The sequence below is a fragment of the Stegostoma tigrinum genome, chromosome 12 (assembly GCF_030684315.1).
Source record: "Stegostoma tigrinum isolate sSteTig4 chromosome 12, sSteTig4.hap1, whole genome shotgun sequence".
NCBI classification, from domain to species: domain Eukaryota; kingdom Metazoa; phylum Chordata; class Chondrichthyes; order Orectolobiformes; family Stegostomatidae; genus Stegostoma; species Stegostoma tigrinum.
The window spans coordinates 59,431,272-59,457,219 of NC_081365.1; the positions used below are offsets into that span (position 1 = coordinate 59,431,272).

General features: G+C 40.9%; 1 protein-coding gene across 1 annotated transcript in view; it reads right to left on the reverse strand.

The window, feature by feature from the left end:
* The window catches only part of LOC125456902 (cilia- and flagella-associated protein 47-like), a 478,989-nt gene that overhangs the window by 448,864 nt on the left and 4,177 nt on the right, over positions 1-25,948 (reverse strand). The window contains exons 2-7 of the mRNA XM_048540417.2: positions 19,759-19,913; positions 16,796-16,911; positions 13,730-13,871; positions 11,110-11,335; positions 9,643-9,812; positions 5,853-5,983 (exon numbers count right to left, since the gene is read on the reverse strand). Coding sequence (XP_048396374.2) covers positions 5,853-5,983; positions 9,643-9,812; positions 11,110-11,335; positions 13,730-13,871; positions 16,796-16,911; positions 19,759-19,913 — 940 coding nt within the window. The remainder of the gene's footprint in view (positions 1-5,852; positions 5,984-9,642; positions 9,813-11,109; positions 11,336-13,729; positions 13,872-16,795; positions 16,912-19,758; positions 19,914-25,948) is intronic.

Genomic DNA, 25,948 nt, shown 5'->3' on the forward strand with positions numbered 1-25,948 from the left:
GTTTGGCGGTGAGGCTCAGTGCAGATTTTGTACCGAGGTACTTTTGTACTTAAGATGGCGCTGTAAGTGGCGACATTGTAAATTTTTCACTGCACTCATCTGAGCACATGGGACAATAAATCTAATTCTAATTCCACTTTGTTTAAATATTCTAAAAGAAATCTACACTACTGGTGGTGCCCCAAGAACACTGGAGAACAACCATTATTACAAAATGGACCATTTGTGTAATTGGTTTGTTGCTAATCCAATAGATAATAGATATCAATGCCATAAAATTTCTCAGGACAGAATTTCCACATTTTCAGTTGAAGTGGTTTGTCAAGTAAGATTCATTGTGTTTGCTCCCCCTTGGCTTAAAATTACTTTCTCATGTAATCTCCTGCTGTTCGCCTCACCCATTATACACCCACTCCCCGATTTCTGTGGAATTGTGCAGCAGGACAGATGTAAGTGCTCATCACTGAAGAGACCTTGCCGTGTTCACACTACTGGAGCCTTATTTAAAGCTCAGCTGTGCACCAGTCCAGGTACAGCAAACAAACATCTGACCTTCATGCTGTGCATTCCCACTATTAACACTGAGGAAATGGCCCATTAACACAAGTTAGCTCCCCACTTTGCACCCAGAGACCTGGAGATGCTGCTGTACAGGATTCTGGAGAAGAGGCCTTTACCATGCTGACTGCCGAAGGAAACCACACCATCAGAACATATCTTACAGAGAGGAGCCCAGGTCAGTGCAATGTTTGGGTGAATGTAACGCACAGCAGTTCTGGAAGAGGAGATAATAGGAACTGCAGATGCTGGAGAATCCGAGATAAGAAGGTGTAGAGCTGGATGAACACAGCAAGCCAAGCAGCATCTTAGGAGCAGGAAAGCTGACATTTCAGGCCTAGACCCTTCATCAGAAATGGAGGAGGGGTAGGGGGTTCTGAGATAAATAGGGAGAGAGGGGGAGGCAGATCAAAGATGGATAGAGGGAAAGATAGGTGGAGAGGAGACAGACAAGTCAAAGAGGCGGGGATGGAGCCAGTAAAGGTGAATGTAGGTAGGGAGGAGATAGGTCAGTCCAGGGAGAACAGACAGGTCAAGGGGGCAAGATGAGGTTAGTAGGTAGGAAATGGAGGTGCGGCTTGAGGTGGGAGGAGGGGATAAGTGAGAAGAAGAACAGGTTAGGGAGGTGGCGACGAGCTGGGCTGGTTTTGGGATGCGATGGGGGAAGGGAGATTTTGAAGCTTGTGAAATCCACATTGATACCATTGGGCTGCAGGGTTCCCAAGCATAATATGAGTTGCTGTTCCTGCAACCTTTGGGTGGCATCATGTGGCACTATAAGAGGGCCAGGATGCACATGTTGTCTGAGGAATGAGAGGGGGAAGTTCGTGACTGGGAGTTACAGTTATTTGCACCACCTGCAAACAGTCTACGCCAATTGACCTTTGCAAGTTCCTGTTTCATACCATCAAAATTAGCCTTTCTCCAATTCAGAACTTTAACTTTTAACAAAGCCTATTCTTTTCCATAACGGTATTAAAACTAATAGAATTATGGTCACTGGTCCCAAGGTGCTCCCCAAGTAACACTTCAGTCTCTTGACCTGCCTTATTTCCAAACAGAAGGTCACGTTTTGCTCCTTCTCTCGTACCTACATCTACATATTTGCAAGGAAAATTTTCTTGAACACATTTAATAAAGTCCTCTCCATCCAAGCCATTAACACTATGGCAGGCCCAGTCTATGTTTCGAAAGTTAGAATTTCCTGCTATTACAACCCTGTTTTTCTTACAAATATCTACAATCTCTCTACATATTTGCTCCTCAATTACCTGCTGACTATTGGGGAAATGATAGTACAACCCCATCGAGATGATTATCCCCTTCTTATTTCTGAGTTCCACCTACTTCCACAAGACAATCCCTCAGGAATATCCTAAGTACAGCAGTGATATTTGCCCTCATCAAAAATACCACTCTGTCTCCTCTCGTTCTTCCCTTTCTAACCTTCCTATTGCATCTAAACTTTAGAACATTGAGCTGCCAGTCCTTCCCTCCCTCAGCCATGCTTCTGTAATAACTATGATGTCCCAGTCCCATGTTCCCTTGCACGCCCTGAGTTCACTGCTTTACTTGTCAAACCACTGCATTGAAATAAGTGCAGATTGATTCTTCAGTTTCTTCATTTTCTGACTTGCTCTTGCCTCCTTGTCTAGTTAACCTGCTCTCTTTATCTTCAGAATCTCCTCATTTGTCTTTCTACTCCCATTATTACTTAGGATCCCCCTTCCCACACCCCCAGCACCCCCTCCACCCCGAAGCTAATTTAAAGGCTCCTAAATAGCATGAGCAAATCTCCCAGCTAGGATATTCATTGTCCCTGCAGTTCAAGTGAAGCCCATCCCTTTTGAATCGGTCTCTTCTGTCCTGGAAAAATCTGCATCCTTACACATACAACTATCTCCTCAGTCACTGATTTATCTTCTCTATCTTCTTATTCCTACTGTCACTAGAACATAGCATTGGGTGCAGCACAGAGATTCCTACCTTTGAGGTTCTGCTTTTTAACCTCTTCCCTAATTTCCTAAATTCACTCTGCACAGCCTGAACCCTGAGTCTAACTATGTCATTCTGACCAATATGTACAACAATCTCCAGCTTCTCATTCTCTTCACTCTCTGCATCATGAGGTAAGGATTAAAACAGCTGTGAACTGAAGAAAATGATATCACCAAAATCCTGGATGCAATTGTGTGTGGAGATTTGGGAGATGCTACGCAATTGCTCCTTGACATCAGACGAAAGCAGAAAAATTCAGGGCAGCTGTGATCTTGACAACCACTGGGATAGGAATGCCACCTTCTCAGGTGCAAGTCAGATGACACAGATCCATGATGATGGCTTGGGACATCCTTAACTGGTGATTGCACTATTTTTTAGACAGTGGAAGAAAAGGACAGTGAGGTATGTTGGTAAAAGGTCTCTTTCCTTCCCTCCTTCTCCTGGGTGAATTTTCATCTGCTGCTTCTCCTCTCCAGATTGTGTGGCAGCTGAAGGTTGCTGTCATTCTTGCTGAGCTTGCTGATGATGGCGCAATTGCTCGCTCCCTCTTTGCTGTCTTTGGATTTGAAGCAAGACCACAAGGACTCCCAATCAGGTGATGTTCATAGCAGTTGCATGAACTGAAAGTCCAAGGGGAAGGTCAGAAGGATCAAACAGTTTTATTGAAGGAGTACCTGAGCCCTTATATCTTTCACAATGAAGACTTATGTTATGCCCTCACAGTATGGCATGGAGGCTTCCCAAGGTCATTGTCATGTCTCCATGAGCACCGAGGAATGTCACCTTATCCAAATGTACATTATACAACCAAACTGCGATGTTAATGTCGTACAGTGCCACACAGTAACATGTCCACCCTCTTGACTGTTCAGTGTTCCAACTGCCCCTCCCTCAGCACTAAAAAACAATGCAAGTCACAATGACTGGCACCCTATAGTTGAGCACTGAGCAGCCCGTGAGCTAAAAAGCAAGGCAACCCCAGGTTTTCTTTTTAATTCATTCACTGGAAGATGGCATCACTGGTTCAGCCAGCATTTATTGACCGTACCTCACATTGCTGTGGGTCTGGAGTCTCATGGAGGGCAGATCAGGTAAGGATGGCAGTTTCCTTCCCTACAGGGCATTTGTGAACCAGATGGGCTTTTCCAGGGAGGTGCCACAGTGGCTCAGTGGTTAGCACTGTTGCCTTACAGCATCAGGGATATAGATTTGATTACACCCTTGGGTGACTATCTGCATGGATTTCCTCCGGGTGCTCTGGTTTCCTCCCACCGTCCAAAGATGTGCAGGCTCGGTGGATTGGCCATGTTAAAATTGCCTGTAGTGGTCAGGGATGTGGAGATTAGGTGGTTGATAGGGGGATGCTCTCTGGGTCAGTGTGGACTTGTTGGGCTGAAGTGCCTGTTTCCACACTGTAGGGGTTCTATGATCTCTCTATGACAATCAGCAATGGATTCATGGCCATCATTAGACTCTTAATTTCTGATATTTATTGAATTCAAATTTCACCATCTGCCATGGTGGGATTCAAACCCAGGTTCCCAAAACATTACATGGGTGCCTGGATTAACAGTCCAGTGATAATACCACTAGGCAATTGCCTCCTCAAGAAGAGTTGGACTATTATTGAGACATAAATACTTGGGAATAAGCTGCTCAATAATAGTATTCTTAAGTTACCATTTAAGGGTTAAGTGAAAAATCACAAAATTTCTCCTCAATACTCAAGACTCTATTACTCTCATTATATTTTACCAACTTTCTTGCCATTACCCATGCTATTCAAGGGAAGGGAAAATTCCACAAAGACAATAAATTCTATCAAATTTGCTTTTGTGGCCCTCAAAACAAATATCAAATTTCTGAATACAGTCTGAAACCTTTAATATATATTAAACTTCAAACAAGACAATTGTTGCATTTTGCTTTTATTTTGACTGGCAGTCCTTTAGAGATTTCCCACAATGCCAGAAGAAAAGCAGTTTTGTTAAATACTTAATCTTCTTCAAGGTGAGTTAATTTTAAACATTAACCCTTACGTTCAGTACTCACTTTAAAGTCACATAATCTGATTATATTTTCAACATCTATGTCTCAGCAATTTAAAGACCTTGAGGAGATTCCCATTAATCTTCTTTACTGTGAAAAAAGCAAGTTCAGTTCTGCATATCCATCTGTCTGGCAGCTTTGTTGCTCCCTACCATATATGAAACAATTTGGAATCGAAAGTGCAGCCAAAACACTTTGACCTTTCCAATACTCTCACTCCACAGGTAGAATCTTTGGGTCCCATTAACAATGAAAACTTAGACAGGCAAGGTGCAAATATTAAAAGGTTGACCACCAAGCTGGTTTCTCAACCCCATTTATCGCATTGGCCATTTTGGCCTACTCAGGTTCAGGAAGCAAGGAGGCCATTCACCCTCATTAAGGCAAGAAATGAGAGCCTTGAAGCAGGGATTAAAAATGCCAACAGGGATTTTCCAGCTTGCAAATAAAGGTTGACTGGAGAGAGGAGATAATGGGAACTGCAGATGCTGGAGAATCCAAGATAACAAAGTGAGGAGCTGAATGAACACAGCAGGCCAAGCAGCATCTTAGGAGCACAAAAGCTGACGTTTCAGGCCTAGACCCTTCATCAGAAAAGACCCTTTTCTGAAGAAGGGTCTAGGCCCGAAACATCAGCTTTTGTGCTCCTAAGATGCTGCTTGGCCTGCTGTGTTCATTCAGCTCCACACTTTGTTGTCAAGTAAAGGTTGACTGCCTGAGAGTGAGGGCCCAGGTGGCAGGCTGAGACGCCAAGGTGATTTCACAGGTCTTTCTTGTTTGCCATGGTGCAGCGAACCCAAGAGGTTCTCCTGCCACCGGCCACCCCCAACACTCTGCTTTTTGTTGTAACTTTTTGCTTAAAACTTTTATAAAAAGTGGCTGAGAACACCTCTTCTTGTCAAGGTGCCCTCTCAGTAACTTCTCTCAAACTGCGACTGGATGTTTCTCTGAAGCTGTAAGGCCCACAACTGTCTCTGTAACTTTGGACAACCACCTATCAATGCCACCTTGCATCCCTCCCCACACCAAAAATCAGTCTCTGCATTTCTTCCCCAACCTTAAGGTGAAAATTCAACCCCACAGCCATGTCACGTTTACTCCAATAGCAATGTGAAATGCAGTTGTAGTAAAGAACTATTAAACATAGAATTTGCTGCACAGTATTAGCATTTCAACTCATTCATACAGTCAAATAATAGCACATTCTGTCAATCAATATTATGCACTTGAAATTTGTTGAGTACCTTTTCTCTCAATGCTTCCACACGATTTCTTCATAAAGGTATCACAGCTGCCCAGGGCTTCAAACCTCACATAAAGGGCATAATCTCTGTAATCTGGGATTTCATTCTCTTTTTTATGAAATTTGAAAGGGCTATAAAAAAGATCAAAATCCTTTTCAGAATGTATACTGAAGGTAAGAATTCTCAGAGCACCCTTAAATTTTTGACCAAATCCTTGTCATAACTCTTACAGTAACCCAGTTGTCTCAGATAAAACAGCCAGGCCAAACCTTCACCAACGCCAGGGATTAGAGCATCAGGGCATCAGGAACAGGAGGAAAAACCAGTCAGACCCTCGAGTCTGTTCGAACAATTAATGACACAATGGCTGCTCTGATTGTAGCCTTAATTATAGTCAGCATCTCAAGACACAAAGCCTCCACTTCCCTAATTAAAATGAAAATGAGGTCAATAGTGAAGGAACTTGGATGTGATATGCCAAAAGAGATTAGAAGGTCAGTCTCCTGATTTAGAGCGGAGTTGAGGAGGGAAGGAGTCTGAACTCCCAAAGAAAATCCTATTGTCTCAAGCCCATACACTGACTTCATCATAACACAGACATACACAGAATTGCCCCATCTTTCACCTCAGTGTAAGGTCAGTATATTCATATGGCAGTATGTCAATAAACACACCATGCCCATCATAGATAAAAACTCCTCATTTCACCTGCCAGTCAGCTCATTGTCAACTAACTGGTAAATGTGGGCATTTGGTGTATCTCAGGCACTGGCACTGACAATCTGATGGTGCCAGGCAATTAGATGCCAGCAGTGTTTTGGTCCTGACATCCGCCAATCCAGTTTTAATGTAGAAGTATGCAAGGTTTGGTGCAGGCTTGGAGGGCCAAAGGGCCTGTCGCCGTGCTGTTTTATTCTTTATGATCCAGCCCTACACCTCAAGGGATCCAGCTATAACGAGTCCCTTTTAAAGTCTTTCCCCCAAAGTGGGGGTCAGAGGGAAAGAGGGTAATAGAGTTGGAGGGAAAGGCAGGGACAGGCAGGGACTGGCTTTCAAAGACCATCCCCTTGTCCATTCATGCCCTTCATTTTGACTATGATTACCCAAGATTTAGCAATATATACCCACCCCACCTCACACAGGCAAGCCAGCAGAAAAATCGCCATCATTTCCAAACCAGAAAACTTGCCATTGTCCTTGCCATCTGCATGATCAATATATTCATGTGCAGGTGTATGTATTTTCTAACACTCAGAGAGACAGACAAAATTGTGACAACCCAGCAGCAAGCCTTTGTGTATTTAAAATGAAAAAGGTTATTTGACTTCTTATACATTTGTCACGCAGGTAACCAAAAAAATGAGGTCTCATTCGTTCGACTCACTCACATTATTGCACACACATTTTCAAAATTAGACACAGTTGACAGTAAAACTGTAATTAAAGATTTTAACTTGGTCTCTCCTTTGGGTGTAATTCTGAAGTTTTTTTGTTGACTCAATGAATTCCTGGAATGAAGATCTTGGAAACGCAGAAATTTCTCAGTAGCTTTCAGTTGGTCTACCTGGGGGTGAATCTCTCCTTGGGGGGATAAAGTTCAAGGAAAGAGAGTTCTTCTTTCTTTCAAAGTAAATGGTTACCAATGGAATTCTACTGAAAAGCTAACTTGAATTTCTGCCTTATAGTTTCACATGGGACAGATGGCCAGACTATCATTTGTCTGTCCAAGAAGTGTTGGAATGTCATCCACCAGTAGTTTACGTCAGGCAAACTAACATTGCAGTAAAGGTTTTGATGGTCTCATCCATCATTTGGCCCACATTGAGTCACATCTAAAGTGATGTCATCTCTATTCTCCCAAGAGATAAGGTAGTTTTATCTTCATCCGTAAAAGAAGTCTTGCAACCTCTAGACCTATCCATGTACCCATTCTAGGTACATGGATAGGTCTGGAGTTTTCTACCTCAGTGGGGATAGCACTGTACTTAAGTTAATCTTTCTTTTCTAATGTGTAAAATGTAATTTGACACGATCATGCTCGCCATTTATAGGCTAAAACTCAACAAAATTGTCTTCAAAACTTCCAAAAAAGCGTAATGTTTGTCTCATGTTGTCTTTTTAGAATAGGGCTCTGCGAGCCCAGGAGCCACAGTTGGCTCGTGGAGGACATCCAAACATCCAGCAGATCCAATTCTCACCTCTGCCACCCATGGCACTGTGAACAAAATGAACAAAAGAGATCCACACGTGCAAAATAATTGTACGGAGGGTCAGACCAAGTTAGTAGTTTACAGTGGCCACCAGAATAAGGTCATTTTAATTTCCTGCTGCACTGCAGAGAAGTTCTGGTTTTTAATAATGTTCCTCCATGTTCCCACAAAACATGGATCACTGCAATCAGGCTTCTACACATGGTGAAATGAATACTGAAAACTGGAAGAATAATACTATGTTAATATTGATTCACTATGAGTTACAGCACAGGGGGTATCTTGATATATGTTATAACTTTAAAACCAAGCAAATTAATAAAATAAGACAATATAATTTAGTGAAATCATAAATTCAAAACATCTCTTTACTCAAAGGATGACAAATGTTTCGATTAATTTATTGGGCAAAGTAATTAAACCAACAATGTCTGAGGATCTCAAGATATTGTTGGTGACCTGGCAGGGTCAGTTAAAATTCAAGGAGACCAAGTTGATGAATTAAGTGGCCATTTCTCCAATTATGTTATTATGTTAGAACGTAGAACATAGAACAGTACAGCACAGTACAGGCCCTTCAGCCCACAATGTTGTGCTGAACTTTTACCCTAATCCTAAGTACTATCTCACCTCCACCCCTATCTTATATTATCATCCCAATGCCTATCTAACAGCTGCTTAAATGCCCCTAATGAGGCCGACTCCACTACCCTCTCCATCACTGCATTCCATGTCCCTACCACTCTCTGAGTAAAGAACCTACCACTGACGTCTCCCCTATTACTATTTCCACTCACTTTAAAACTATGCCCCCTCACAACAGCTACCTCCACCCTTGGAAGAAGTCTCTGGCTGTCCACTCGATTGATACCTCTGATCATTTTGTACACCTCTATCAAGTCACCTCTCATCCTTCATCGTTCCAAAGAGAAAAGCCCTAGCTTTCTCAACCTTTCTTCGTGGCAACATCATGGTAACTCTCCTCTGCACCTTTTCCAACACTTCCACATCTTTCCTGTATGGAGGCGACCAGAACTGGACACAATACTCCAGATGTGACCAAACCAGGCTTTTGTATAGCTGGAGCAAAACTTCACAGCTCTTGAATTCAATCCCTCTATTAATGAATGCTAACACACCATACACTTTCTTAAGAACTCTATCCACCTGGGTGGCAACTTTCAGGGGATTGTGGACATGAACCCCTGGATCCCTCTGCTCATCCACACTGCCAAGAATCTTTCTGTTAACCCTGTATTCTGCTTTCAAGTTTATCCTTCCAAAATGAATCACCTTAAAAATAATAATCCAGCACTTTTTACATTGCAGCAGAAGTGAATGACAGTATGGTGTATAGGTCTTAATCCACGCAATTATATCAGCTCTCAGATAAAATATACTACAGAGAGACAACAAGTAATTTGGAAATGACAGTTGGGATCATTCTGTATATTTCAGCATTCGAATATAATTTGAGTTCTCTCATCTAGACAATACAATCATCTATTATAAAGATTGAATGTCAAAATATAAATACGGTTATACATTACTTTCAGTATCTTTGGTGTCATTTGACTTACTCAGTATCCTTTGGACTGAAGCATAAAGTAACAATGGTTTTGTTATATGGATGTAAAATCCCTTGGCAAGGTTGACATATGATCAGACTAGATGCATAAGCAATTGGTGATGGCTCGTCTACCTTCCGATTTGCCAAAACTGCATCTGAACTCAAGGATATGTCTGTACCCTAAAACAAAGACAAATTAGTTTCAAAATAAAATTAAAGGAGGCTCATTTTACGAATAGCACAACTTCTTGATATATGTACAAGTGGTAATCTGCTGTTTCTTATCATTGACACAGATGAAAATAGGCTAATCATTAAATAGAAAACATTTTTTAGTCAAGTGTCCGAACTACCACCTGTAAGTGATTTATTTTAAACCACTGAAAATGTCTTTTAAAAAACACAAAAACAACAATTTACAGTATTCAGAGACAGTAGGAACTGCTGATGCTGGAGAATCTGAGCTAACAAGATATAGAGCTGGATGAACACAGCAGGCCAAGCAGCATCATAGGAGCAGGAAAGCTGATGTTTCAGGTCTGGACCCTTCTTCTACTCAGTCCAGCTATTTCCTTTGGAAATTATTTCTTAAGGTGTAAATTTTTTTACAAGGTGTCTGTTAGTGCCTGCGCACCTACAAAACAGTTTAATGCTAACAGCCTCCTCCAAAGGGTGTAAATTAGCAAAAACCAGAATGGTAATGAACTTTATTAGGGAAAGTAGTCAGTTTAGCAAGCAGGGCAGACTTCCAGTACCTGGGCTGAAGTTCCCCCAAATTTGGCTAAGTGTCAACTTTGGGGAAGTTCATGGGTGGTTTCTCTCTATGAACTCTTGGGACCTTCCTCACACTCCTATGCTTCTCAAGTCATAAAATATGCACCTGCCTCCACGATGCTACTCTGATACAATGCTACACTGAGACAATGATGAAATGCTTGCAAGTGAAAGAGTCTTTTGGCAGTCTCACCATGGGTGCCACACCAAAATCCCAGCTGTGCATCATTTCAAACTTTGCCAGCCCGGTCTGAAATCACCAACCAGTCAATGCAGAGTCTATGGTCTAGAGAAAATTACATGCAGGGCTGCAGAAAGGTTATGGCCTTCTGCATTTTGTGTCGTCAAATGCCACTATATTCTCTCTGCTACCTCACAGTCACTCTAAAACTTATATTGTACCCACCTCTCACTAGTGCCTATGACCCACTACTCTCAATATTGCATGCAGCATCCTCAATCAATAAATCTCATCTGCCTCATCCACCCGAATTACTTACCCTTTCTATGTAACTTGACATTACTGAATACGTCTGTTCAAATCATAAATGGTAAGAATTACTTAATATTGATATAATTGAAAAAAAAGTGAAACAAGATATGTAAATTGTTCAGGAAAAAATATTGTTTGCAATCTATTTAAGAGTTGAGTATTATTTATTATGATAAGACATTATTCCAATAACATCTTATAAGCTCTCACCACTTCAGATCCAACAGCATTGTTTTCCATCACTGTCACCCAATCAACAGTTTCAGGGCTGTTGTTGTACAAAACAACTTGATGCAGCTTTGATGTTCCATAATAAGTACCACCAAACTGAACACAGTCAAGCTTCTGGCCAGAAAAATCGAGAACTTCCAGTAAGGTGGCAACTATATTTGCCTTAACTCTCAGAGTAGTTTCTTCAGCACCTTCCAAGTGTACCCTGGTAGGAGAGAGAGCAAATGGTAAGGAAGTACAGATCTGTCAGAGTGAAAAATAATACTTATTACTCTCCCACATTTCCACCTACATTTCCACTGAAGTTCCTCATCTTCATCAAGGATAAAAATCTGTGAATGCCCAGTAATTTTAAAATGTACAAGTGTTCAACGTAAGAATTTTGCTTGAACGAATTCCATTGTACTTAAATTAATGCTGGCATAGTTTTAAAAAGTTGACATTAAACAAAATTTTTTTTAACAGCTTTGTTACTCAGCATAAAACTACCTATTATTTGAGGTCAAAATGTAATGACAAGTATCAGTATTACTATTGATGCTTTCAGTGAAGTGATGCACTGTGCTACAAAAATATGTTTATTTATCAGTGCAAATATGTAGACTTGTACCACCAGGTGGAAATGTCATCTAAAATAATTTCAAATCTCCGCGCTGAAAAGATTTGGAAGCAGTTATGAGGAGTTTTAAAACTACTGGGATGTTGTTTCAGCAGAGTAATCAAGGTTGATGCAGAATATTAGGTGCCCAAAGTGAGCCTTCAGTCTTCCACCCATCCCCCTCCCTCTACAATTAGCTTTCTGTCATGAATATTGTATATGATGCTAACTATAACAATTAAAACAATGAATCTATAAAAACAAATTTGTTTTACATGAGAAAGGAGAACATTATTAGACAAACTGTACAATCCCATGCTTCTGCATTTCTCATAGGCTAGGTACTAGAAGAAACGCACGTTGCATTATGCCATATGGCTCTGATAATATAATACTCTGTGCTCCTGGAATAGTTGCTGTAGATTTTCAGCTTACTTTACATAAGCAATAATCATTATGATAGAGTAGGTGAGATTTAATTGTGCTTTTTGTTATTATTTACTCCCTTGCTGTTTTGACATAGTCATAAAGATGTATACATTTGTAAAACTGTTGCACAGATAGCATGAGGAATATAATGTGAAGTCTTGGGAAGCAGTGCAATGTAAATACATGGAAATCTATAAGCTGTGTCAGTATATGTTAATGTAGAAAGGTAGATGTAGACCTTTCATTGCCATTGCTGAAGTGCCTTTTGCACTTACATTGCTGCACCCGAAGTGTCCTGCACTAAAGTTCAAAACACTTCATTAGTCTGATTCCAGGGATGAAGGGGATGTCTTATCTAAAATATTTTAGCAGATTAGACAGTTTCAATACAGTTTGGAAGAATGAGGGATGATCTTCACTAGTGGAAGAATCTCAAACTGGGGGGCATAGTTACAGATTAAGTTTGAAACTTTCCTGGGGAAAATTAAGAATGAGTCGAGAGGGAGTGGGGGAATTGGTGTCAGGTCTGGAGAGGTGGAGAGAGTAGGGCCCAGGTTGGGGGGTGGGGAAAAGAGACACGGGTCTGTTGGTGGTGGCAGGGGTCATGGTCCGTTCTAGCAGTAGGGCAGAAGTGTGGTCAGGTCCCAGGAGAATGAGGTATGGTAGTGAGATCAGGGGCATGGATTGAGTCTGGAAGCTGAGCAAGGGACCTGGTCCTAAGCGAGGGAGTTGGTTCCGAAAGATCAAGTTGCTAGGGGAGAGTAGTTGAGGATGTGTGAGTCAAGTTGTGGGTCAGTCGAATCATAACTCATAATTTATTTTGAGATTTTTAATTGTCTAACTTTTACAGAATAACTATTTACTGAACTGCAGAATATTTCCCAAATCTCTGATTTAAATGGATATATTCGGAAGGCTCCAGGTGCAGGGAAACTGCCCAGTGGAACCTTCAATTTTGGGGCAATTCCTCCAGAGTCTGCTTGCATGAGGTTCCACAGCATCCCCATGTGCAACTCCCATCTATATTTAAGACAAATGGGAACACTTCAGAAAATCTAGACAAAATAAAAACCAAAAGAAATGCACAAGCTATGAATCAGAAACAAAAACAGAGATTACTGGAAAAGCTCAGCAGGTCTAGAGTTAATGTTTCGAGTCCAGTGACTCTGCCACAGACCCTTCTGAGGAGGGTCACTGGATCTGAAATGTTAATTCTGATTTCTCTTCGTAGATGCTGCCAGACAAGAAAATCTAGGTATTGATTTTTATGCAGTAGGATTTAAGGTATTATTTTTCCCTGACCACTGATGCTGGCTACCTTCGGGAAAAATAATTTGCATAGGGGCCCTGAACAAAGGGCTGAACCCTTTATTTGCATACATAAATGGCAGTGTTTTCTATGTTCAGCTTTTAGAAGTGGGTGACATAAGAATTTTCTTACTTTTCTGATTTTTTTTATTCTGCAAATAATTGCACTTGGCATTATGTACTAGGGAGACGTTCAGAAGATTTACAATAATCAACTCATGATTCTGTGTTAATTGCATGACATCAACTACATTGAAGGCTTACAGAAACATTTCATCAAGGACCATCGGCTGGACAGTACACAGTTCAATTTTGACCAGTTGCTGTGCGTTCGGCAAAACATCTGCACTCTTGGGTGAAATATCCAAAAAAGGTAGGTTGTTTTTATCCACAATAAAAAACTGGCCTGTGGGAGAAAATCAAAATGTGAGCTTTGCATGTTTTGCAGCATCAATATGTACAACTCGTGCAATATCTTAACTAAGGCACCAGGCAATGCTGCTCATTCTCAAAGTGAAATTCAGTCCTGCTTGGAAAAGAAGTGGAAGGCTGAAAGAAGAATTAGACTGTATTATGCATGGTGAAACCAATGTGAAGAGATAAGGCCTGGAATAGAGAATTATCATGATAAGCGAGGAATGAAAAGAAAACCTAAGCGATCAAAAAGTTTTAAGATATTTAAGAAGAATCACTCAGAGGCTTGGGTAAGTTTTGATTTCAATACAAGGATGGGGAATAAAGAACATATGGGATGCCACTTCCAAGGTTATGAGAAGGGATAATGCAAAAAAGAACTTACTCTACATAAAAGATTGCCATGCACAAAGACTGCTGACTAGTTGATTTAGGCATTAACTATTACACCCCATATCTTGTCCAGGAATACAAGACAGATGATAGAAAAACCTCACAGTTACAGGAGCAATAAGCTAGTCATTGAAAAATTTGTGCTTTCTAGTGAAATGAAGAGCTGGGATAGAAACATACATACCAAGCAGATCTTTCAGGAAATTAATGATGTACAACCAGAAATTGAACAATATAATTAACAACAAAGACAGAAAACGCTGGAGAGGCTCAACAGATCTGGTAGCATCTTTGAAAAGAAACAGAAAGTATGTTTCTATCAATTCACAAACAATTACATTAAGCAGATCAGTATATTTGTCAATTCTGGAAGATGCAGGGGATTATTACCAGAGTGGGATCTAACCCTTGTATGAGTCACCTGAGATCTGTATTTCGCATTCCCTATATGAACAAACCTATTCTTTCAAGAGTATTCAGTATCGGTAGTGCAAACAAAATTGCATAAATCACACTGATTGCAATAAAAAATTATGCCGAGAGTTATTTTAAAAAGTAATGATATAAATTTATCTGATAATTGTTGTCACCATCTCTTTATAAAGCACTACCATAGCATGAAGAAGGCATTTTAAGATATTCGAATACATGTGAATCAATATTAGAGCTTCAGGACTCAAATGATCAACCATCATTTGTGGTGGTTTCTGATAAAGTTTGAACAATCAGATGGCAAGCTGCCTGGGCACTGCATGACTTCACACATTTTGTTTCATTCCAAAGCTCAAGTACTAAATTTCTTGCCAAATTACAACTAATCAGTTCACAGCAAAAACATTGTCCAAGTACAAGTTCTTAGTGTCAGTGAACAAAATTCAAAATGGCAATCAAAATTCAAATATTCTGCCAAAGGATTTGAAAGTTTTTTGGGAAAAATATCAAGATGAACCTTTCAAATTCAAAGAAATCAAAGGTTAAGCTCTGAGGAAAATGGATAACTATTCAAATTGGGAAAATTCACAAGCTCTTTTTAAGAATTGCTAAAAACTGCATCAACAAAAATGCCATGTGTGGATTCTCTACAGAGAACTGGGCCCTTGTGTGAAGACATGTGGCTTCTGGACTGCACAACTGAATCACACAGTGAACATGGCTGATAATATGCATTGATTTCAAGTATAATACTGAACACAATGGGACATTGTTGTCTGACAGCAGAACCATATCTAATGTTGGAGACTTGTTCTCCTTTTGGTAAGCAGGAGCATGTTGAGCACAGTCAGCATGCTATATTTAAGATAGTCAAAGGGACAGTGATTGGGATGTATGACCTATTTGTCTGCCATCACATTGGCCCTGAACCTCATACACGACATTACTCAATTGTGTGGCAGGCAGAAATATTTTTGGCTTGACAGTAGTACTTGTTGGGAGACAGTGTTACACGTGTTTATTGCAAAGTTAGCAGCATGAGACGGCCAGCTCCACCTGTTGTTCAATTCTTTTTCATTCATGAGATGTGAGCATCACTGGTTAATCCAGCATTATTGACTATCCCAACTGCCTGAGAGAAGGTGACAGTGGAATTAGGTAAACTATTCAGCCCACTGAGTCTGCTCCACCATGCGTTGAGACTATGGCTTACCTGATAATCCTTAACTCCACTTTATTGCCTTTTCCCTATAATCTTGAAATCCCTTACTGATTTAAATCTATCCCAACCTTGAAAATACTTAAGGACCCAACCTCTATAGTCCTCTACAAACAGATTCACAGCCTTCTCTGAGAGAGAAAAAAAATCCTCCTTATCTCTGTCTGAAGTGAGCGATCCCTTCCTCTGAGATTGTGCCCTCTGGCACAAAACTCTTCCCACATGCAGGAAATAACCTTACCCTGTCAAGCCCCTAAGAATCTTTTATGTTTCTATTAGTTTGCCTCTCATTCTTCTTGGCACAATGAGTACAACACCAACCTATTAATCCTCCCCTCATAAGCAAATGCTTCCATACCTAGGATCAACCTTGTGGATTTTCTATGGACTGCCTCCAATGCCATGATATAACTTCTGAGATCATTAAATTCCTACAGTGTAGAAACAGGCCCTTTGGCCCAAGAAGTCCACACTGGAACTCAGAGAATCCCACCCAGACCCACCCCCGATTCTATCACTATAACCTTGCATTTCCCATGGCTAATCCACCTACCCTGCACATCACTCGACACTATGGACAAATTAGCATGGCCAATCCACCTAACCAGCAATCTTTGGATGATTAGAGTTAACACAAAGCATACCAATGCAGACACAGGGAGAATGTGTAAACTCCACACTGACAGTTTCCTGAGGCTGGAATCAAACTTGGGTCCCTGGCACTATGAGGTAACAGTACTAACCACCGAGCTACCGTGCCACCTGCATATTATGGAGATCTCATTTTATTAACTTGTAAATGCTCAGCTTTCAAACAAATGTAAAGTATATGAATATTTTGTTTTCACAAGGTGTCATTGAGGAATAATTACCTGAAAGAGTTCCATGATTTCGAACATTCAACTCCTTCACAAGTACTTTACTATTGGCTGCCACAGTGCCAAAATCAATTTCTGGATCAATACTAAGATCACAAACAGATACAAACCTACACAAGAAGACAAAAACAGTGTGACCACAGCAATTAATTTGAATATAAACAATTTAATGAATCCATTAAAATGACAGGAAAAAGCTTAATAGGATTATTCTGTTCACACCAAGCTACATGAAGTGACATCACTGTGATGCAATCGTAAAACCTCACATCAACAGTCAGGCACTGAGTCTTGAAGAAACTGACATGACAATAAAAAATCTGCTAAAACTTCTTAATTCTCAATAAGGACAATTTCTGTTGGCTAATAAGCAGTCCAGCGTTAACAAGAGCTGCAAAGCATCCAAGATTGCACTGCACATCTTTGGAACAGGAAATATGTTCATTGTGCCTTTGATTTGATTTGATTTATTGTTGTCACTCCTGTGAAGCAATTTGGGAAGCTTCATTATCTTAAATGCACTACACACACTTCAGAATATTCCTTTTTTTTAAGATTCTCCACTGATCATAAATATGTATAATAAGATTTTGTATTGATTTTATTGGGATCATAGCATTGAAAGCAGCAAATTTTGGCTCAGTGTACTCTTCTTGCTTAACATAGCCTCTTATCTCTCACCAACCTTCCTAAAGAAATGCCATCCCCTATTCCCAATTCCTTCACCTCCGCTGCATCAGCTCCCCGGATGAGGCATTCCACTCCTGAACATCTCAGATGTCCTTGTTTGTCAAGTACCGCAACACCCCCCACTTCAGTGATCGGGAACGTCCTTGACCGCATCTCCCGCATTTCCCGCAACTCATCCCTCTCACCCCCTCCCTGCAATAACAACCAAAACAGAATGCCCCTTGTCCTCACGTACCACGCCACCAACCTCTGGATCCAACACATCATCCTCTGACATTTCTGCCATCTGTAATCCGACACAAGGACGAAAGACTCTTTTCCCTCCCAACCCTTATCTGCTTTCCGGAAGGACCACTCTCTCCGTGGCTCCCTTGTCCGCTACACACTCCCCTCCAACCCCACCACACCCAGCACTTTTCCCTGCAACCGCAGGAAGTGTTACACGTGCCCCGACACCTCCCCTCTCACCCCATCCGAGGCCCCAAAAAGACTTTCCATATCAAGCAGATGTTGACCTGCACATCTGCTGATGTGGTGTACTGTATCCGCTGTTCTGCTGTGGCCTCCTCTATATCGGGGAAACCAAGCGGAGGCTTGGGGACCACTTTGAAGTACACCTACGGTCAGTTCGCACCAAACAACTGCACCTCCCAGTCCCGAACCATTTTAACTCCTCCTCCCATTCCTGAGACAACATGTCCATCCTGGGCCTCCTACAGTGCCACAATGATGTCACCCGAAGGTCGCAGGAACAGCACCTCATATTTCGCTTGGGAACCCTCCAGCCCAATGGTATCAATGCGGACTTCACAAGCTTCAAAATCTCCCCTCCCCTTACTACATTGCAAAACCAGCTCAGCTTGACCCCACCTCCCTAACCTGTCCATCCTCCCACCTATCTACCTCCTCCCACCTCAAGCCCAACCCCCATCTCCTACCTAGTAACGTCATCCAGCCCCCTTGACCAGTCTGTCCTCCCTGGACTGACATATACCCTCACTAATTACACACACACTCACCTTTACGGGCTCCACCCTCGCCTCTTTGACCTGTCTGTCACCTCTCCACCTATCTTCTCCTTCATTCATCTTCTCCCTGCCTCCCCCTCTTTCCCGACTTATTTCAGAACCCCCTCCCCCTGCCCCATTTCTGAAGAAGGGTCTCGGCCCGAAACATCAGTTTTCCTGCTCCTCTGATGCTGCTTGGCCTGCTGTGTTCATCCAGCTCCACACCTTGTTATCTCAGATTCTGAAGCATCTGCAGTTCCCACTATGTCTGACCCTAAAATATCGCTTTGTTTAACATTGTTTCACTTCAGTGTCAATCAAAGAATAGAGCTTATGTGTCCATTCCATATTGTGCGACTTGTATTACTATTGTTTCCCATCAGTCCAACATCAGCCCTCTTGATCCAACTGGGGCCATTTGGAGCAGCCTTTCACCCTGCCTAACCCTTGAAACAGTGGCCTCTCTCACTCCCTGCATCTCCCAGTCCCTGAGTGACTCTCATGCTGACCCTAACTCTCACTGGGCCTCTCACTTTCTCATACTCCCAATTTCTGTATTCCAATCCTCAGCATTCAAGATCCACATATGATTTAAAGCTGGAGCTCTGGCATGAGTTCATTGTGCAGAAATGCCCAGGTAGGACCGTCACAATTCATTTCTTTTAAAATGACTAGCAAAGCTATTCCTCCTGATGCTCACTACTTGGTTCCAGAAACCTTGCTGACATGAGGGTTCAGGAGGGAGAGGTGGTGAGAAGATAGTTTAAAAACATGGATTATAATACTCAGCTGGGCACTTCTGCATCATCACTACCTGCAATTCCACAAACTGACCGGCTTCAGATCAGTTGCACAAGACTGTAAGTTCAGGACAGGAATTCAGTGATTTAGGAGAGTCAGGGATCAGAAGATTCAGCAAAGATAAAGATCAACAAGGGGGGGGCGGTCTGGGACTCTGAAAGAATTGCAAGTTGGATGTGCAAGAGAACAGGAGGATAAGACAGCAGGATATATCGTGAACAGGAGGTTCAGGAAGCAGGATCAATGATGATCTAGTTTACTTCTAAGATATACTTAAAGGCCTACTATTTTGATGTTTTTGTAGAGGCAAGTCCTACAGAGCCATACTGCAGTTTATACATTGATTTTAATACAAACTTGTTGTTTCCCTTAAAATCATAATTTTCAGGAATGCAATTACAACTTTAAGTGAGAACTTACTTTATGCTCTTTCTTTTTGAATTACAAAATAATACATACGCAAGTAGTGGAATCTTAATAAGATCTTCATCTATGGATACAATGCATTCACCATTTGCATCTTCTCTTTTGTGTGCTGAATATTCTATTCTGGCTGAAATCTGTACTCCAGGTGCAATTTTATTTTCCTTATTGCTCACAATGATCCTGAATAACTGCAAAGCAAGAAATAAATGTTTACTGTATTGAATTCGCTCAGTTAAACTTTTCATTCTGCCAAAGCATCTTAAATACCTCCCAAAACTGTTCTTCCAGTTGAAGGCAAGTCTACAGATTCCACCACAGTCACTTCAGTACATTCAAAAGGATTTGTCGTCACTGTTTATGCACTGCCAGCTCAGAATTTAAACATCTCTTGGAGCACATTAAATATCGCAATTTGGAACCGTGGTGACTTTTCTATCACTGTCATTGCAAACTTGCACTCCCATACAATGGGTTTTATCCAGCTGTCTCTGTTCATATTTGCCACATAAGTATCACCTGGTCTGCCAAGTTAAATAACTGTTACAACAGCTAATTGTTATCGAGCAAAACAGGGTGACTGAATTCCTAAGACATTGATGCAGCTCCTTCCAACAATGCAAGGCATTCCATTCTGCAGGCTCTATGTTGTCATCCACACCTCATCAAGTAATTATATATCAAGCTGCTTGAAAGCTGCCATAAAGTATTCATCCTATCCAATTTCACACTCTTTTCATTCCTAAATAGTATATTTTGACAAAATGGGCAAAAATACATTTCAGTTAAACACAGAAACTGGCCACTGCAACTAAACAATTTGTGTGTCAGCCACTCTCACATTAGTAACTAGTTCTCATCACATTTATCCATTTTGTTAAAATATTCCTTCGTTGCCTTCATCCACCTTTCCAATCCACTGTTGAATGTTACATTTTCTGTCTCAAATATTAATCATGGAAATAAATTCCAAATCCTCAAGCATCTCAGCGTAAAGAAATTTCCCTTGCTTTCCAAACAAGTCTTGCACATAATCTTATATCTCTGGTCCCCGTGTTGAATGTTGTTATATTGTCTGTAAAGAGCAAAGAACTAATTAGCTAGGAATCAACTCTACGCATAACTGTTTAGTGCTATCATTCATAACTGCAATAGAGAGTCAGATCTTTGTTTAACATACTCTTGCAATCACTTCATAGATAGCGAGTTGAAATTAAACAAAAGTAACCTCTTCTTTCTGATGTTAAAGGGTGAATAATTCCAACATCTGTGAACCAAAAGACAACCAAAACCATTTGGTGAATAAACCTAAACCATTTTGAATTAATTTAATGCTGATCAGCAATATCAATCCAAATTAATGTCACCGAGAGAGAGCAAGAGAGAGAGAGAGAGAAACTGAATGCATCATGTGAAAATAAAAAAAACTCAACTGGCACAGCAATAAATGCAGACCGTTAGTCTAAAATGAATTGGGATGATGATGTTGCAGAAGCACTTAAAATGTTAAAATAAAAAGGCTGAGTTTGCGCCCAACACAGTCACTAAGTGCAGCACTGCAAACACATGCAAAATCAGATTGTAGCATTTACCCTCATATTAGCTTGTCTGAGTTCGGAGGGAGAAATTAGCATGGTGATCATGCTAAAAGGGCAAGCAGTTCATCTTTTCCTGATGATGTAGTTCAATTGAATCATTCATTTCATCCATTGGAATTGAACTGCCAAATGAGGGACTTGGGATTCGCTCTGTCAACAGTATTAAATTTTGATAAACTGCACAGTTCTCACCATATTCAGCACAAAGAATATGCCTGTCTCATCTAGATAACTTTGCAGCAAAAATCCCCTTTTAAAAGGTCGGTTCATGGATGCAGACTAAAGTGGCTGTGGTTTAATGACAGATTAAATTCACTGAGAGTGGGAATATAACACCATGCATGCGCAGATGACTCTGGGCCACCATTTTGAAAGATGGCTTATGTTGGTAACTGCATTCAGCGGTTGTCTAAAAGCCACTAACAATAAAGAGGGAGTTAGCCATATCCTGTAATCTGATTAAAATTATTTACTTAAGAAGACACCAGAAATCCAAACGAAGTTTTGAAAGATTCGGCACCCACCTTCAGCCAAAATCAAATCATCAAATTTGCCAGAATGAATTTCAAGGTCTCAAACAGGAGTTACGTGAGCCTACTGGCAATCTAATAACAAGAAAGCAAAATGCAGCCTGCAACTGTACGTTTAAGACACAGATGAAAGGCAATTAAGGTGTTCTGTACAACCTGAAAAAAAACTCATCAGAAAAAACGAGCTTGCAATACTGCTGACTGCAAACATTGCCAGCATGCATGGAGTCACAAGCAGACAGATGAAAATGCTGACTACTCAAACAGGTGGCCTTCAATTAAGCAAAGAGAAATGCAGCAGAGTTGATGCAGTGAACCAGCAGCAAAAAGTGTACATCAAAGATAGAAAAACATGCAGGAGCTGTGGACAAAAATAAATATTCACTATTCGAAGGAAATATCAAAATTATGCGTCAATCTGCAGTGCTAGTGGAGAAGCCAATCACTGGGAAAAATTTGCACAGCAAAGGAAGAAAGGGAGAAATGAATCACCAGAGCAAAAATAACCAGGCAAATTAGAGAAAATAAAAACAAATTGCCAAAGACTGGAAGATGCAGTTTAACTTGAGAACAAAATTAGAAATAGGAACTTCCTGAATAATCTGAATGTCACAGTTCCAATAGAAAAGAAATTCACACAACAATTCAGTTTCGGAAGAAGGTGAGAATCGAGCCAGGAAAGAAAATCCCAAAAAGATGAACATTAATATTGGAGCACAAATGAACTCAAGCCACTCATTCCATACCATTTCTGAGATATTTGTAAGATAATGGTTATCCAAGGAAAGATATTCTGAAACTAAAGAATGACATGCTAACAACATACAGGGGAAGCTAAAATTCAACTGCTAGGATCAATCCAAACCAGTAGGAAACACAAAGGAAAGGATGTTAACTCTATGTTCTACAGCACTGAAATAGATGCTCCTGTTGTATTGGGGTTGCGCAGCACTCAAGAGCTGCAGATTACCTCAGTAAACCAGGAAGTGAAGAAGGAGGTGCCAGGGTTGAGGACAGTATACCAGCTCATTTGATTAAAGAAGGCCTGGAATGAATGTACCCAGAGTCTTTCGATGTAATAGTGGAAGGTTTAAAGATTTTACGCAATATATTCACCCTGAGATGAAACCAATGATTCATCCCCATGTAGTAAAACTAGAAGGCTATAAAGAGAGCTCCAAGTGATAGAAAAATATACGATGATCATGGAGAGGAAGTGCCTACAGATTGGGTAAATGGCATGACGGTGAGCGGGAAGCCAAATGGATGGCTAAGACTTTGCCTGGAACCCAAAGATTTTAACTAGGTCTTCAAGTGGGGACATTACCCTATCCCAGTATGGTTGAGATCAGACTTGCACTGACAGGAGCAAAATATTTTTAGCAAGTTCAATCAAAGAAATGGTGACTGCAATATGAAGCTAGGCAAGGAATACACACTGCTGACAACAATTTTCAGACTACTTGAATGGCACACATTCATGAGTTTACCTCTTAGCCTTAAAGTGAACCAGGATATGTTCCAACAGAAGGTAGATGATTCATACAAAGAAGCAAAAGAGCACTCAACAAAGTAGACGATATGTGATATTTTATATATAGTGTAGCTAGGTAATATTACGTTTGTAAGAAGGCACAGAAAGGCAAAATATTTTGAAATAGTGAGAGATTGGAAAGTGTGGGTATCTGAAGGGTTCATGTTTTGTTCATGTTTTCAATAAAAGCTAGTAAGCATGTGCAGCAAGAATTAGGAAGGCAAACGGTATCACAGGAGGATTTGAGTACAGTAATAAGGATGTGCTGGTGCAGATGTCTAGTGCTTCATGAGATGACACCTGCAGTATTGCGTATGTTTTAATCCCCTTCTTTAAGGATGCCATAGGGGAAGTGCAATAGAAATTCACCAGATTAATATTGGGATGGAGGAATTGTTTTATAGAGAGGTACTGATGACACTGGGTTTGTATTCCCCAGCGTTTCAAAGAATGCCTGGTCATCTCAGTGGAACTTTTGAAATTCTTGCAGAGTTTGACAGGGAGAATGTGCATGAAATATTTCCCCTGTCTGATTAATCTAAACATAGGTGACATGAAGAGGAATTTCCTCATTCAGTGGGTGGTAAACCTTTGGAACTTTTTATCCCAGAAGACTAGATTTCTGAAGACTAATGAATCAAGAGATATGGAGTTAGCTTGAGAAAGGGACATTGAGGTAGAAGCTCAGCCTTCAATGAGAAAGTAGACTCAATGGGTTAAATGATCTACTCTTGTCTACTCCTGCTCCTTTCTTCCAAGACAAAGTCAGGGAGAGCACCAGGAATACCAGTACCAGTTAAATTTGCACAAATGCACTGTAGAAGTGATGAAGTGTCCAGTTCTTTAGAATGGTGTGCACACCTCGTGAAATAAGGCTGACTCCTGAAAGAATTGTGTCTATCTGTGGGATGGAAGCCTCAAGAGATAAGGGAGAGTTGAGGAGTATCCTTGGCTTGATCCAAAACATAAACTCTTCATTTTGCAAACCTGTGTGAGCTGGAGACAAACAAATCAAAGTTACTGACTCCATTCAGCAAGTAAGATAGGGTGGGTCTGAACATACTGAGCTAGAAGTATAAAAACCATAAAAACTGCAGATGCTGTAAGTCAGGATCAAAAACAAAGTTGCTGGAAAAGCTCAGCAGATCTGGCAGCATCTGTGAAGGAAAAAACAGAGTTGAAATTTTGAGTCCGGTGATCCTTCCTCAGAACAGAAGTAGCCAGAAGAGTATTGGCTACTGGTCTATCAGAGATGTCATCACACTGGAAGAATGATCATAAACAAAATGATGCAAGAAAATTTTCAGCACAAGGTCCATGAAGGCCACACAGGAATGGAGAATTGCAAAGGCAAAGTCAAATCAGCTGGATGGGCATATAGAAAGACACTAAAAGCTCAAAATACTCAAAATACAGAAGACAGCAGAAAAAGACAACAGCTAATGTAGTGACAGTCAGACAATGGCATTCTGTGGGAGTTAATCCAGTCACAAACACAAGAATAGCACCTCATCATCACAGGCTTACATCTGGAAGGTGAAACACATGAGGGACAATCACCTTAACAGTTGAGGAGATAATGGGAACCGCAGATGCTGGAGAATCCAAGACAACAAAGTGTGAAGCTGGATGAACACAACAGGCCAAGCAGCATCTCAGGAGCACAAAAGCTGACGTTTCGGGCCTAGACCCTTCCCTGAAGGGTCTAGGCCCGAAACGTCAGCTTTTGTGCTCCTGAGATGCTGCTTGGCCTGCTGTGTTCATCCAGCTTCACACTTTGTTACCTTAGCAGTTGAGTTCTGTTCATTGAGCAAAGGATTTTTGAGAGATTGAAATGTGACAATAGCATACTGTTCAGATGTTGAGAATTAAAGGAATTCATGAAAGAGTACTGGTTCAACATTATCACCTCCTCTTCTCACTACCCTCAGGGACATGGACTTACAAAAACAAACTGTGCAAAATGTCAAGATCGAAAGGAAGATCCAAACTCTGTTTTATGGTCACTGAGACACATACCATTCAAGGTTGTCACAAAATCACTTACAAAGCTGTCAAATTAAAGAAAATATGAGTACCCCATGAGCAAAATATATCCTCCAAGTAATACATTGACCAATAAAGGCAAGCATACCAAATGCCTTCTTTACTGTCCTGTCTACCTATGACTCCACTTTCAAGGAACTATGAACCTGCACTCCAAGGTCTCTTTGTTCAGCAACACTGCCCAGGACCATACCTGCTGTGATTTACCTTTCCAAAATGCAGCACACCACATTTTTCTAAATTAAACCCCATCTGCCACTTCTCAGCCCATTGACCCATCTTATCAAGGTCCTGTACTCTGAGATAATCTTCTTCACTGCACCTCCAGTTTTGGTGTCATCTGCAAACTTAATAACCATGCCACCTATGTTCACATCTCAATCATTTATATAAATGACAATAAATGGTACACCCACCCCCAATCTTTGTGGCAAACTGCTGGTCACAGGCTTCCAGTCTGAAAATCTACTCTCCACAACCACCCACTTATTCTACCTTCAAATCAGTTCTGTGTCCAA